The sequence below is a fragment of the Sciurus vulgaris genome (genome assembly GCF_902686455.1).
Source record: "Sciurus vulgaris genome assembly, chromosome: 9".
NCBI lineage: Eukaryota > Metazoa > Chordata > Mammalia > Rodentia > Sciuridae > Sciurus > Sciurus vulgaris.
Window position 1 is genome coordinate 130928555 of NC_136469.1, and position 15243 is coordinate 130943797.

General features: G+C 34.2%; 1 protein-coding gene across 1 annotated transcript in view; it reads right to left on the reverse strand.

The window, feature by feature from the left end:
- SLIT2 (slit guidance ligand 2) overlaps positions 1-15243 on the reverse strand; it is a 338311-nt gene that overhangs the window by 97807 nt on the left and 225261 nt on the right. Inside the window, 3 exon segments of the mRNA XM_079153098.1 lie at positions 7150-7288; positions 9651-9814; positions 12372-12443. Coding sequence (XP_079009224.1) covers positions 7150-7288; positions 9651-9814; positions 12372-12443 — 375 coding nt within the window.

Consider the following 15243-nt stretch of genomic DNA (forward strand, 5'->3'; position numbering starts at 1 on the left):
ATTAAAATAAAGAACTGATTACACAGCATGATAGCTGTGCAATTAGGTGAAACTATTAAGTGCATACTAAACAATTAAAACTTCACACTTGACCGCATATTTGTGATTCTTTTAAATCAGTCAATACAGAATGAACTATTTAAAGATAGGTTGATCAAATTTAAACTGCACCCTCCTACATGTAGATAGTCTGAACACATTTAAACATGTGGACTGAAAATTCGATCTTGTTTAATAGAAGTATGGAGTCAAGATTTTGGAAAGTGTAAATGCAGAAATAGCATGCAAAAGGGCTAAACACATATGAGAGGAAGTATTTGAATAGAAATGGACAAGAAGTTTTAAAAGTTGTATCATAAATTGTTATAAATCAGATGAGTATTTGAGAAACACTGCTACTTTTCATTTCTTTGTAATTATGTACATAATGATCTAGAGTAAAGAAACAGAATAAAAGTACCCCCAAAGCTAGTATTTAATCATCATCATTTGAATTCTCTTTCAAAGAGCCTTCTTTGCTACTGGAATAGAGTAGTAGGGTAAGTGAATTTCCTTTACATTTTATCCATTTGACTTGCATTTCCAATAAAAATACTAAAACTTCCGAGAATCTGCAAGGCATCTTTGGAACATCAGAACCAAGGCAGAAATTTGCTACCATTCTGTCCCTTCTCATAATCTGAAGTCTTCCCTGATTGCTGAGACAAATGAAAACAAACCAAAAAACCCCCTCAAAACTGTGTGACTTCCCAGCCAGAAAGAAGCCACCATGGAGTAAATAAGACATGCTAAATTGTTACAATCCACCTTCTCACTAAGCATTTCCCACAATTTACGGAATTTCTGTAAAACTTCTTAAAATGGTGATATGCCACAGAAAAATCTATAACTGGATTGAAGAGAACAAAATATTTGCTTTATGACAACCCATCATCTCGTATTCAAAATTTTGCATCTCTAAAGGTTATCGTAGGAATTAATCCTGAAAGTTTGATACATAGAGAATCAATTTGCTATTAAGGATTCTGTTGCCATGAACTGGATCATGTCTGGCCTTGCCTGAGGCACTCAATCCCTTTGAGAAGAGGTTTTCAACCAGCAGAGTTCAAAGCAGCAAAGCAATGGGAAGATTCCAGAGCAGAAACAGTATCTTTATTTCATGCCTGATTTTATCTTACATTACACATTTATCCCATTTATGCTCTCTTCATTGATTCATATTCCTTTGTTATATTTTTTTAAACTATGAATAACAGAGACTCAGAAGGTCTCCAGTTGGTGGACTTGAGACCCCCTCCCACTGTCCATCTCCCAACTCACGCTATGATTAGTATGTGGGTTCTGCCCACATCAAGTTTACTGTTTAGTCAGATAGCTTGACTTTAATCAAAAAATATCAAATTCAACTGTGGTATGGTCTGTACAGAGAAAACTCAGGGAAATGCAGAGAATAGGAAAGACGACACTATCAGAATTTATGGATATGAATTGATAGGAAACGGATCTTGGTTTCACAAACATTCCTGTATCTTAAGGCCTTAGCTTCCTCTCTGCTACTCCTACTTTCTCTTCCTGGATAAATTTCCTAAAAAGCATCTCCCATTTTATTTTTCTGAGTATTGATTAGTCTCTCTTCGTGACTTTTTAACTTTTCTCTTCTACAATGTCCCACAATGACCAACTTTAGTCTGCCTCTCTTTTATAGCTTGATCAAGAAAGAAAGGTGAGCTTTGTGGTCACATAAATTGAAAACTGAAGCAAATTTAGCCATTTCACTAACAACTTCTTCCTAAGATTTCTTAACTTTTTTCATTCTCTTTCTTTTTTTTCAACATCAAAATGGAAGAGGTTAGTCTTTGAGAGATTTGAGATAAAGGCTTATAGTCTTCATTGAGAAAAAGTTTGACTTTAGAGAAAGATGACCAAGACTAATTTCTAAGGCTAAATTGATTCATATCTCAAGAAGAGGTATACTGATTGATTAAAAGCTTGTTTAGTCAGCTGAGAACAAAGAAAAAGAATTTCTGGAAACATGTCAAGAGTGGAATCCAAACCAGTATGGGGGATGGGTGAACTTAACTAATTTTCAATATTCTGGCCTCTTTTAAGTCAATGCCATTAAACATTTTTTTCAAATAACTTTTCTCTTACTGCTTTATGCTTCAAAAGTACAATTTTTTTTTTGCAGGGAGAGAATAGGTTGTTCCTTGTAGTTTTATTTATTGATCTCAGTTAATACAGTTTTATCCTTTCAAGATAAATCCTACTCTAAATATTTAATTAAATTTTAAAATTATCCATTCATTCAATAGATATTATTCAAACATTTACCAAGTGTCTATCATGTGCTAAGGTACTAGATTTGTTGCTTGGTATTCAGTGGTGAGCAAGATAAAATTGGGTTCTCCCTTCATAGAGGTTCTACTTCAGCAGAGAAGACAGATGCTATAAAATAACCACAAAATACATATGTAATTAAAAAATGTGATAATTAAGAGTAGTCAAACCAGATTCTTAGCCCACAAATAGGGAGGAGGATCCTGGATCCAGGTAAAATTATCAGAATAATGAGGACTGGTGGAGAAATCAAACAGTCTTTTTCTAACACATTCCTCTGCATTAGTTTTCCTATTTAATTTAATTTCATAAATAACGCACCCAGGCCAATGAGAAGCTCAAATCACACAAGGCTTGCACAACATTCTACGGGGCAGTTATTAGATACATGTTAGTTTCTTTCTATTTTTCCTTTTCCAAATTTTTTCAAACATTGTCTTTAAAAGAATATCACTCTTCTATAGTTTAACAAATAAATGTTTTAGCAGATGTCACAGTATGGATTTGTAATTAAAAACACAAACAGAAAAAATAAAGACTGTCATGTTTATCTAAGTAGATTTATAGGAGGTGATTATTTCTCTCTAGTACATACTTAGTTTTTGCTAGAATTATGAGACAGCTGCAAAAATACATTCCACACAACAAAAAAATCAATTCAGTATTAACAAAGTACCTGACAACCTGATAAAAGAAATTCTACTGATAATATATGGAAAAATCCTATTTAAAATATTTTAATAGTACACGGGGAGTTTATAATTTTCAGTTCATCAGGTATTAAAAACCTGAAATCTCAGCACATTAAAAATGTCACAGATAGCTTTATTTCCATTCTATTAATCTTTCTGATGTCCTTTATTCTTGTAAAAAATAAAAGAGTAATGAGAAAAATGAGTCACTAAGCTAGTAAGATATGTTTCTAAAATAAATGATAATGAACATACTTTGTTGGTATTGAAGATCAACATGATTTGTTACCAGATGCTCTACTGATAAAGCTGATAATGAAATAATCAGAAAAGTAAAATTCACCTACAGCTTCACATATGCTTTTATCTTTACTTGTAAGTTTAATTTATTGTAGTTTTACCTGGTACACCACCTCCTCAATACAGGCAAATCCAATGGGATGTATTATTTTGTATAACTTTCATGCTACTCAATTTCACCATTATACAAAATCTATAGAGCATACAAAGCAGAAGAAAAGTCCTGGGATAAAAAATAAAATAGAGGGTCTGGGTTGTGGCTCAGTGACAGAGAGCTTGCCTAGCATGTGTGGGGCATGGGTTCAATTCTCAGCACTGCATATAAATAAATAAAATAAAGACTCATCAACAACTAAAAAAATAATAAAATAAAATAAAATAGACTGTCTAAGATAAACCATTTCAAATATCTCATTGTGCTATCAATATATTACATTATTACTTCTATAACTTACTCTTCCTTTGTCACCCTACAAAACCGTTTATGTTCTTTTCGTATGATTGGATCTGATCATTTTCTTCTTGTGTCCCCAATGATCTTGCTCCCACATGTATATTGTTTAAATCGTACAACCTTGTTGCTCCATACTGTCATTCTTTCTTTCTGACTTTCCAATGTTTACAAGTTTCTGCATCTTGAAATGTTTGTTCTTTATAGCAATGTTGTCTTTTTTTAAAGAACACTTTCTCAACCCAACTCTTAAAACATTGCTCCATATCTGCTGTCTCCAATATTTCAACATTTCCTTTCATAGTACTCAGAAAAGTGGCTGACTTACCTATCACCCTATCAAAACTGGACCCTCCAGTATGCTGATCAAATTCCAAGACTGCTGTTGACCACAGCTTGGTTCATTTGCAGCAGCCTCTGCCTCAGCAGATCATTTTTCCTGGTGTCTCTGTCCTACCTTCCCTGTCACAGCCCTTTCCTGGATATATGTAGGCCCTTGGTCTTCTTTTCTCTTGCTCTACTTTTTGGAGACCACTTGATGGCTTTAAATATCCCCCTTTTTTTTTGTTATGCTAAATACTCCAAACTCTTTGTCCCCAGTCCTTGTCCTGCTCCTGACCTACCATAGGCTACATTATCCTAGCACCTCTAGCTGGGTCACTGGCACTTCTATATTTCACAAGTTGAGCCATGATCATGTTCCTTCCCAGGTTTGGTTTTGCTCCTGAGCTCCTCATATGCAGTGATAGAACTGCCACCTTCCCATCATCTCTGCTTGGAAGTCTGTATCACCTTGGTTCACTCTTCTCCATTATTCCCTCATCTCATCAAATACCAACTCCCATTAATTCTGCTTTTATAATACTACTGTTTTTGTCTACACCCCACTTTGCCTACTGTTCCTCCCTAGCTCCTGCTCTCTGACATCTCTCATAGATCAAAGTAACAGCTTCCTAAAGGGCCTCCTGTATTTCTCTTCCTTTTTTTGCCACATCACTCACACACAGCTACCAGACTAATTTATCTAAAAGATTCACCTAAAATTCCTGGATTTAATTGCATCCCACATAATGTCTAAGATGAGTATAGTATCAAGACCCTCCATGAAGTGGCTCTAACCTGTTTCCAACTTTATTTCCCTCTACACTGTCCAACATCAAATGTCAGTCAAACTGAATTTGTATTTTATAGTATTGTATAATTTTATCCTGACTGTGATGCTCATGATGAACTACTAATTCTGGAAGCCCTTTGAGCATCTAAGTATTTCCATTCACTATCTTTCTTTCAAGGCTTAACTCAGGTGCTACCTCCCAATGAAGGATTCCATGATTTAAGTACCATTTATGGAAAAACTACCATGTGCATATGCTAAGCACATAAGCTCTATGTGTTAATTATTTCATTTCAAATTGACAAGAATCCTTAGTTTCAGATAAAGAGACAGGCTCATAGGCAATAAGTAACGTGCCCTTATTAATAAGTAACTGTCTCAGAGTCAGTATATGATAGGCAAACAAGCAATTCTGGCTGAAATGTTCTGACTGGGTCTTGCCCTCTACTTGATGCCCTCTGTAATAACTTCAACTTTACGTGTTCATCTCTTATAACATTTTACCTCGTACCTCATTTCGAGTTATTAAATTGGATATCCAATTTTCTAGTCAGGTAATGAAGAACTCTGAAAAATTCATGGTACCATTATTTACTTAATAAATGCTTGTGCCTGAATAGAAGATGAATACACAATTCTCCTACTCAAAAATGATGTCTCTCTACTATCCACTTTAGCGTATCTACTCTTCCAACTGAGTTTACAAGCCTTAAATATCCCACAGCTTTAAAATCAGATGCAGATGTCATTCTTCAGATATCATTTTCTATGATGCCGCAACATGAACCTATTACTCTAATTAGGTTTAACTATATAATCTCTCAAATACCACACTCACTGGTACCATTTTCCTCTACTCCTGATGTTTCTCTTTCAAGGAACGTCATGTGCCTCTTTCCATACTTTATTCTTTAAATGTTCAGCTAAAAAAAATTTGCAAATGACTCCTATAGGTAAGGTATTATTACATCAGTTAAAATTTTGATGCAAATAATACTATCATGTACATATGTTAATTGGGCTTGGTGTCAAATCTCCACAGATTCTGGAGTTTGCAAAGTATTATGACGTATACTCCAAAGCTCTGAGCATACTATTCATCATGTATTACTTTAAAATAATGTAATGAATCTTCTCAACTAAGGTTATTCTCAATTAAACTAGAGTAGTTAATTTATTATAGGAATTAAAAATGGTATAAAAGAGCAGTTTTTTTTAAATAATAGTGTTTTATCTTTTATTTTTAATACTTATCACAAGAACTTAGTCCTATATTATTACTTCCATTGGGGCTGGGGATATAGCTCAGTTGGTAGAGTGCTTGCCTAGCATGCACAAGGCCCTGGGTTCAATCCCCAGCACCACAAAAAAAAAAAAAAAAAAAAAAAAACCTATATTATTACTTCAATCAAAAATATCCAAAATTATTTATTAAGTTGTGACTTAGAATTGGTTTATAGAGCAATAATACGATGGGCTGGGTGGTTAGAGAAGCTTTTTAAATTAATTGATATTGAGGTAAAGAGCCCCCTAGTACTTTCTTCCCAGGATGGTAAACACATTTCATTTAAATCTTACATGACCTTGTTTTTTTCCACATGACTTATCTCTGGCAAGAACACAGAAGTGCATTCAGCAGCTGCATACAAAATGTTTGCAATACTTCATCAAAAGAATTTGTGTATGATGGAGGTAGGCACTGATTCAAAGAGGCTAAAATGTTCACTAATTAAAAGACTTGATTTGATATTATAATATCCATTTTATATTTTGCATCAGACTATTCATTCCAACAAAGTAGTGTAAGTGCATTTTAAAACATGAGCTCTTGAGAAGGCAGGACCTCATCTAGTTAACTTGCTTTTATGGTTTATTTTCCCCAGCTGAACCCCTCTTTGTATCCCTACTGCTTTAAACTAGAAAAAGACAAGAACAACTATTCAGTCCCAAAAGTTTGAACTAGGTACATCTCTCTTTTTCTTCCCCTAATTTGTCTAAAACCACTTTTTTAAGGGAAGAAAAAGTACTATTCTTCCTTTAAATGTATTCCTTTAACTCTGCCTATGGAGAAAAATCCAAGGCAATTTAACAAGGTACTTAATTAAACAGAGTAAGGGTCAATACACTTCTGAAGAGAACATTTGTCTAAGCTAATTGATCGGATGTGCCTTTGATAAACCCAGAGTCTCCTAAAGAAAATCATGGTTTTGTTCACTGGGGATGCAGAGGGATAGGAAGGATTGCAGGACACATACATTTCTGTGATAGTCTCTGGCAGATTTGTGGGGATCTCAGTGAGACCTTTACCGCGACAGTCTACGATGTTGTTGCTACAGGTGCAAGCTGCAGGGCAGTGCAACACGCTACAGGAAGGAGCCATAAATGACTGGTGACCTGAAAGAGAAACACACACAGTTAGATTTCTCCTCCCAAATTTCATATTTGTGAAATACGCAGACTGGGCTCAATGAGAAACTTATGCGACAGAAACAAACTTCTCTAAATGCTTGACTCTACGATCATCCTATATTTCTAAAATGTACTGGAGGAAGCATGCAGGCGTATTTATTAGATGAAGCAAATGAGATTCTTACAACTGTTCATGAAAGTGGCAATTTTTAAAATCTGAAAAACTTGTGAGAGGCTAAATTCATATTCAATACAAGAGTTCTATTCAAAATTTTGAGTTCCAAAAAAAGCAGTAACTTCAGATTAACCTTTGTTCATTTATAATAAACTTAAATAGAGCTTAATTTTTATCAAATTTATGCAGTTTAATTTACTTTGTCTCAAAAAAAGAAACAAATATGTAAGACTTTCATCTTGGTAGACATAACTGTTGCTCAAGTTCTCGTGTACCAATTGGGTGGGAGGAAAATCAGATAATACTAAGTTTGATGTCTGAATAGGTTCAAAATTACTGCTTTCTTTGAAGTTATTACAATAGATTGTATGAAGGCATTCTTCAATTGTTAATCTATATTATTTTGGGGGCACTACACATGAATTAAAATTTTACCAAAAGTAGTTCCCTGCAGGTATGTATTTTTACTACTTAATATTTAGAAACAAAACTGCTTGGCAATGAGATTTTTCTACTTGAAAGATGAAGACAGAATGCCAGCAGGCCTGTAGCAGGTGGGCATCTGCAAAGGCAGGGTTTCTGAAGGAAGCCCTCAAAGCCTGCAGGGGAAGGTTCTGGGGGTGCTGGTGTGACAAGAAGAGGCTGTGAGCTACCTGCTAACCCCGCCCCTCCAGACAAACTCTCAAACTACAACAGTGTTCTCAGTCTAGAAAAGAAATGTCAACTTGCCTTCTTCCTCATCTAGAAAACAGGAAGGAAAAATTGAAGAGAGAAAAAAAAGTGGTTAGTAGTGAACTGTTAGTCATTTCATTTTTTAATTTTTTAAAAAGCAATCAGACCTATTGAGAACAACTCATGACATTGTAAGAGAATTATTTTAGATCATAAAAAGTATGGAAAAATACATGAAAAGATCTAAAAGGTAACAATAGAATAGAATCAAGTACTAGCAATGTGTCCTCACTCCTTCAGAAACCATGAACTATTTATACATTACATTGGTCCCTCTGTATTTTGTAGTATTCATTCCAGAAACCCTGTGAATACCAAAATCTGTGGATGTTCAAGTCCCTTATAAAAAATTATGTACTACATGAATATAATCTATGAACATTTTGCTATGCTTTAAATCATCCTTATTTATAATAGTTAATACAAGGCAAATTCTATGCAAATAGATGCTATATTATTTAGGGAATAATCACAAGAAAAATCTGCACATGCTCAATACAGATGAAAATTTTTTTCAAATGTTTTCAGTCCACAGTTGGTTGAATCTATGATTGAGAAAATCACAGATATGGAGACCAAGTACATACATATTTTATAAAAATTGTTTTATTATATGTTCAAGTCATTCCTAAAGCAAAACTAGCCCTATATTTATAAAATACATTATCTACCAATATGGATATGTATTTGTGTGTGTGTGTGTGTGTCTATATATATATATGTGTGTGTATATATATATATATATATATACACTGACTAGATCAAGACCCTTGGACTCAACCATGTGAACTTGAACAAGATTATTTTTATCACATTTTAATCTCAAAGAGACAAAATTACATTCTCATATAGTTGTTTTGAGGCACATGAAATGACATAAATATATGTGAAATAAAGAAAACAGAACTCAGTAAATGCTAGCCACTGTTATCATAAGTAGCACATATTTTTGTTTTCAGCTCTTTGTTACTTAAACAAGTCATTTATTTGTTTTAAGTAAGACTGAATTATTAATATGTTTGTATACACAAAAAAATACTTCATCACTTTGCATTAACAGTTGAGTTTCTCTGAATTTCAAAGCAGGGTTCCAGGATTAATTGAATATTTTTCAGTTGTTAATATAAAAGGAGATATAAATTGCTACTTCAAGGGAAAATAAAGTGTTTTAAGTAGAATGACAATCCAGGAATTATCTATATTTTTTCCAAATAAAATTAGAAATATCTTAGGGACAAATAACTATTAGTTGCCAATCATGTACAAACATCTTACAACATATGATTATCATCGCTGTAAAAGAGGGTCTCTGTAGAGTGATTAGTGCAGGCTTGCACATGTTAGTGAGCAGCCCGGAAACCTTGGAAGCATGCATTCCTCACATCCCAGTTACACAAAAGCAGCCAGAATACTAGAACATCTCTGTTCTTTTTCCCTTACCGCTGCAGACAAATTCTCGTTTTTGAACCTCTGCAACATTATGGCCCCTCAGATGAGAAGGGCCCATGCACTGAGTGTACAGGCCCACCCTAGGCCTTTGTCGAAGCCAGTCGGAGAGCCAGGCCAGGTGGCAGTCACAGTATAGGTTGTTTGAATGGAGTCGACTAAATGAGAGGAATGAAGATTAAAGCAAGAAAACAGAAGATAGTCATTTCAAAACTTGAAACATTAGTTATATCTTTATTTTCTAAAATAGAAAGAGATTAAACTTACCAATTTTTCAGTCTCATTATTTTTTGAAAAACTAAATTGGTGCATTAGCATAGAATCAACTCTTTTTCTTTACCCTGAGCTAAACAAATATACAGAAGTTGGAAAAGGACAATAAAATTATTTTGCTTATGTTCATTCAAATGGGTAAAGAGAAAATAACCAGTTCAAGGATAAGTGCTCTGCAGTCCCAACATGCTGAGAGCAAATGGCGATGGGATGAGGGGGAGTGGGAAGCCAGGGAAAGGGAACGAGTTGATAAAAGCTGTGACTCTCAGTCAGAAATATCAGTAAGATCAGCCATTATTAGTCTCTATAGAAACTGCTTGCAAAGTCCTTTTAGCAGGCCACTTTTTGCTGAACAAGATAGAATAATAATTCAATATAAAATGCTTTTTTCACATCCCTATTCCGATTTCCTTCTTTTTGTGTTTATCACAGAAAAGGGATTAGCTGATTTTGGCTCCTGGGGCCTATCCCCATAGAGCACTGACTGAAATTAAAAGGCATAAGTGACTGGGAGAGAAGGAATTGAGTCCCCTCTACGTTGGCAAGATCTATACAAGATCATGGATTGCTTCCAAGTGGCAAATGGCATTTCTCCATTAATAAAATATCTGACAAATGTATCCACTAAATTAGGTAAATGACTTCAAACTGGCTTTTATGTTTTCTCAAACTAAAGAAGAGGATATCCAAAGCTATAAATCAAAGGACCATTCCCAGAATCATCTATGACATAGTAATACCATTTTAGTCCTTTTTAGCTGATGTGTTCAATTCTAACCCAATAACAGTAATGGATAGTAAAACATGGAACTCAGTCCAAAAAGATAATTGGACTATAAAAATGGAATTTTTAAGTAGCAGTGATAGTATAGAATAATGAACCAACCAAAGCAAGGGGATTTAAAGTTAAATGACTGCTTTACATTCTCCTTGAGCCTGTGGATAGGGAACAGACTGTCTTGCATCAAAAGCAGAAGCCATGTCACTGAGCAAAACACTATATTTTGGGAAAGCTGGGTGACCTCCAGCTAGGTTTGCTTAGAACTCAAAGTGCCACTCTTTGAAAGCTATGGTGACACATTCCCCATCATTCCATATCCATGTTTCCACATCCTCATTTCCCTCTAAATCTAGCACACTGCAATGATTCCAATTAGATGTGCACAAACATGAGAGGAGAAGAGGATATAAAATTTTAAAAAGCTGATTAGTGAGACAAACTAATGGTTTCCCCCCCAAAATAAGGAACATTATCAGAACTGCCAATGATGGATGCTTTTACAAGTTTCAGTGGTTTTAATTTTGCAAAGGTTGAAAATATGATAAATTTTCTTTTTCAAAAAAATTGACTCATGTAAATAAGAAACTGATTTTTTGAAAAATATAGTTTGAGTGAGCTGGACTATTAATTAATCAGATTAGTTTCAATTTCATAGCCCAGGAAAACAAAATTCAATTATGTCCATATACATTCAGAATTTCTTTATTCTGTTAATTCATATTCCAAGGGAACTATAATGATGTGTTATCACATAAAGTGTTGGATATTAGGGAGAAGAAAATCATATTAAAGTCGGTATTGCTCAATTCATTAAAAAGCTAGCAATTCAATTGTCTTATTTTAAAGAGAGAAAATAACTTTTTTTTCAGTTATAAGCTATTATAAAATGGGAAATATTTTGAAAATCCAATCAAAACAAATGTGTCCTACTTGAAAACATTTTATCCTCAAGAAGTGCAATGCCTTGGCTTTTTTCCCAACCATTTCTCACATGTTATGTGTGAAGTATTTTTTTAGGTCAAGGTGATTTTGAAACTCAGTCAAAATAATACTTACCTGCGAAAATGCTACAACTAACTACTCCTATTCTGGGCTTTAAGGAATACATTTTTTAAGAGAAAAATGGCTATAGTTAGTACTTTATTGGAAAATCGTATTTATTCACCAAAAATATCTTAATGTCCTCCTTAACCCCTGAAAAGATATTCTTAAATATAAATGCTGACACAACCTTAATTATGGAAGCTCAAGAAGGTGATGCTGTAATTTTACATTACAAAGAATGTCTGAGAAGCAGTTGAGCTTTATTAGGTCTGCTTGCAGTACAGTAATAAAATCATAAAGATTTCTCATTTATCATTTCTGACAGCCAATCAAGGAGTCTTCTATTTCTTAATGAAATGTGACCTCTACAATAGCTCAAAGTAAACGTTTTTTTTTTTTCTTTTACTCCAAACTTCCCATAATGCATACACTTCAAAGGAAGTTTTCAAGTTTTTAGAATAAGAGTTCATTTACTAAAATATCATTTCTAGATTGTTTTCAAAGTTGTGCTTTCCTTTTCTTCTCCAAAATGGTCCTGTTTTTGGCTATTAGAGACAGCCCTAGAGGGAAATCTTTAATCCATTAAATTCTTCTTTATGAATATCATGACTACTTACAAAGTCCTAAGTTTAGGCATATGGTTGAAACTTGCCACAGAAAGTCTAGTAATGTTGTTATTGTTGAGAGTGCTGTAAAATAAAAGTTAGAAATTTTAGATACGAAAGAAATTAAACATTTTTTATATTAACAGGTCAAAAACTTCTACTATGTGCATGCACAAAAGCTAACAACCTGGTGGAGAAGTCATAGAAAATGCACTATTTCATAGAGATAACAACTTTCATTCTTGAGCATATTACTGTATATGCAGTTTTATTCAACATTCACTACAAGTGTATGGCTTTACGAGGAGCAGTCCTAGTTATTTATATGTCACCTTGAGCACCTTGTTCATACATGTCTACTTACAAAATTGGTTAAGGAATTAACATGGGACAGTCATAGTTGGAAAAACTGCACAGTTACCTTTCTTTGGAGAAGTATTATGTGTATTACTGTCCACAAGTAAACAAATACACTTGAATTTTCCAACTGAAATCTCATAGCAACAACACAGCACCATTACTATCAGGTCTTAGAACACTGTTCTAATTATTCTCTACAGTGCATATTGGCTGCTGTTAAAATTTGGGTAGAAGACATCATATTTGTGTCAGGTGGGGAAGAAGCAGTGTTCTCTAGTACTATACTAAAAAACATAATTTACTATAACAGTTGTATTGGCAGCGGCATATATTGTCTTCTGTTTAGTACAGCATGATAGCAATGATGGTCTCCTGAGGTATAGCCAGGAAGATGAGTGGTCAAAGCAGTTATGGTTAAAATAAATATAGCCCTTGCTTGCTTCACATTTTTCCTGTATTTCCTCAACGTGAGCTTTGCTAGTTTATTATCATTCATTATTATTATTTTGAGGGTGGGAAAAGAGATCAGTTGAAAACAAAATTCTTTGAGAAGGGAAACCTAGTTCAAATATCAGGATGTTTAAAATTAATGGCATTTGAAAAAAGATCTCATTCTGCTTTAACATAGGAATTCTCTAGAAGCTTTTGGTTGATATTAACCAACTAATTTTATATTTTACAGATCCTTCATAAAGCAGTCATTTTTCCTGTGTGATTTAATTCAAATCACCAGGAGAGTTCTTATACATCTTTCAAAACTGGACAGAAAAGGGAGTCAATGCATAGTATGGGTCTGTGGTAAATGTGCCCATCCATGAGAAATTTAGGTCAACTCCTCAACACTGCTAGCACATCCCATATGCCACCACTGATAACCACAATGTTCAGCTGGTCTGTAGTGTCCACACACACATATTCAGTTTAGCCCAAATACACTGAATTCATAAATTCTTTGAAATAGTTAAGTCAGCTTTACAAACAGGGGGACCGCTCTAAAATTTTCCACTCTGGCTTCCCTTGGAGAAATGGACTTGTTTGGCAGAATTCTCCCTCTGCAGTAGGATGACAGTCTACTGTAGTTGAACATTAGCTGTAATAACGGAGGGTATAACTGCCAGTTTAGCAAAGTCCTCATCACCTCCAGCTGTCTCTTTCTCTGTCTCTCTCTCTCTTTTTTTCTCTCTCTCTCTTTCTCTCCCGTGCACATTGCATTTCTTTACCCAGGGCCTACTTCTTTCCTTTGTGTCCCCTGCCTGGTCCCCACCAACAATTAAATTTATGAGCCCTACTGCAAACTCTTTTCCAGTGTCAAACTTTAATTCATCTGGACCATCAGTCTTACCTTTCTTGCCTCCTTCAAAAATCTTGCCCTCTTTAGTCACTACCTCAAACAATTGTCAATCTCTCCCCTCACCTTCTATAGTCACTTAGCATTTCCAGATGTTATTGATACTTCCATATAACATTCTTATCACAACTAGACTTCTGCAAAGGAAAAACAAATTCTCTGTTCTTAATCCTATTAACTGTAAGTTTTTGAAATTTATCTAATTTATCTCCCCAGTTGTTTCAATGTTCAGAGGGATTTACTTTCAAATTACCTTTTTCTCACCCTCAAATTTTATGCTGCTTCAATATGGCCAAATTTTTTAGCTTATGTAGCATTCCACAATGTGACTTTGGGGATATATTTTTAAGATAATTCATGTACCGTAGATTCATGTTAATTTTAAAGAATAATTTCTTACATTCCCATGTAAAGAAGAGTTTTCATTGACTGCTGAAGTATGCACTTATCAATGTGAAATCTTTTCTCAAGATACTAGTTCATGTAATGCAACAGAAGAGATATATTATCTTAGTATTTTATTCAGCATTGGTGTTGGCAGAGCATAATACTGATACTGCAAAAATCGTGTTTGAAAAGATCTCACTGTACTTTAGCACAGGAAAATTCTAGAAGTTTTAAGATTCAAAAACATGAAACTGACAGAATTGTTAGTTTTAAAATTAGTAATAAGTAATATTGTATTATTGGCATGATGACATGTATGTAGTGGCTGTGATCAATTCCTGTTCTGAAACAACAGAAACAAAATTTACATATCGTACTTATTTATTTGTGGATACTTTCTCCTATGCGTAAGTCTACTTACATCTTCAACCTCAAAATTTTCTGTTTGTAATGAGAATATATTCTAGAACAAAAGATATGTTGGTGTGTAAATACAGAACGTTACCCTTTAGAGTCATGGATTATCTTTCACACTTAGATTGTGACTTAGTCTTTCTCATCCCCTTAGTGACAAGCAAGCAAAATACTTGGCAGAAGTTTGGTATTTAATGGATAGGAATTGTTATGTTTCAATTCAACTAAAGTACGCCCATTCTGTGGACAAGTATAAAACGCATGTAAAATAGAGTCAAGTGATATATTTCATTTCTGAGTCTAGTGACCTCTCCCAGAAAAAAATATGGATTTAGATTTAGTTTCCAATGTTGTTTTTGAGATGGTATCTGAATA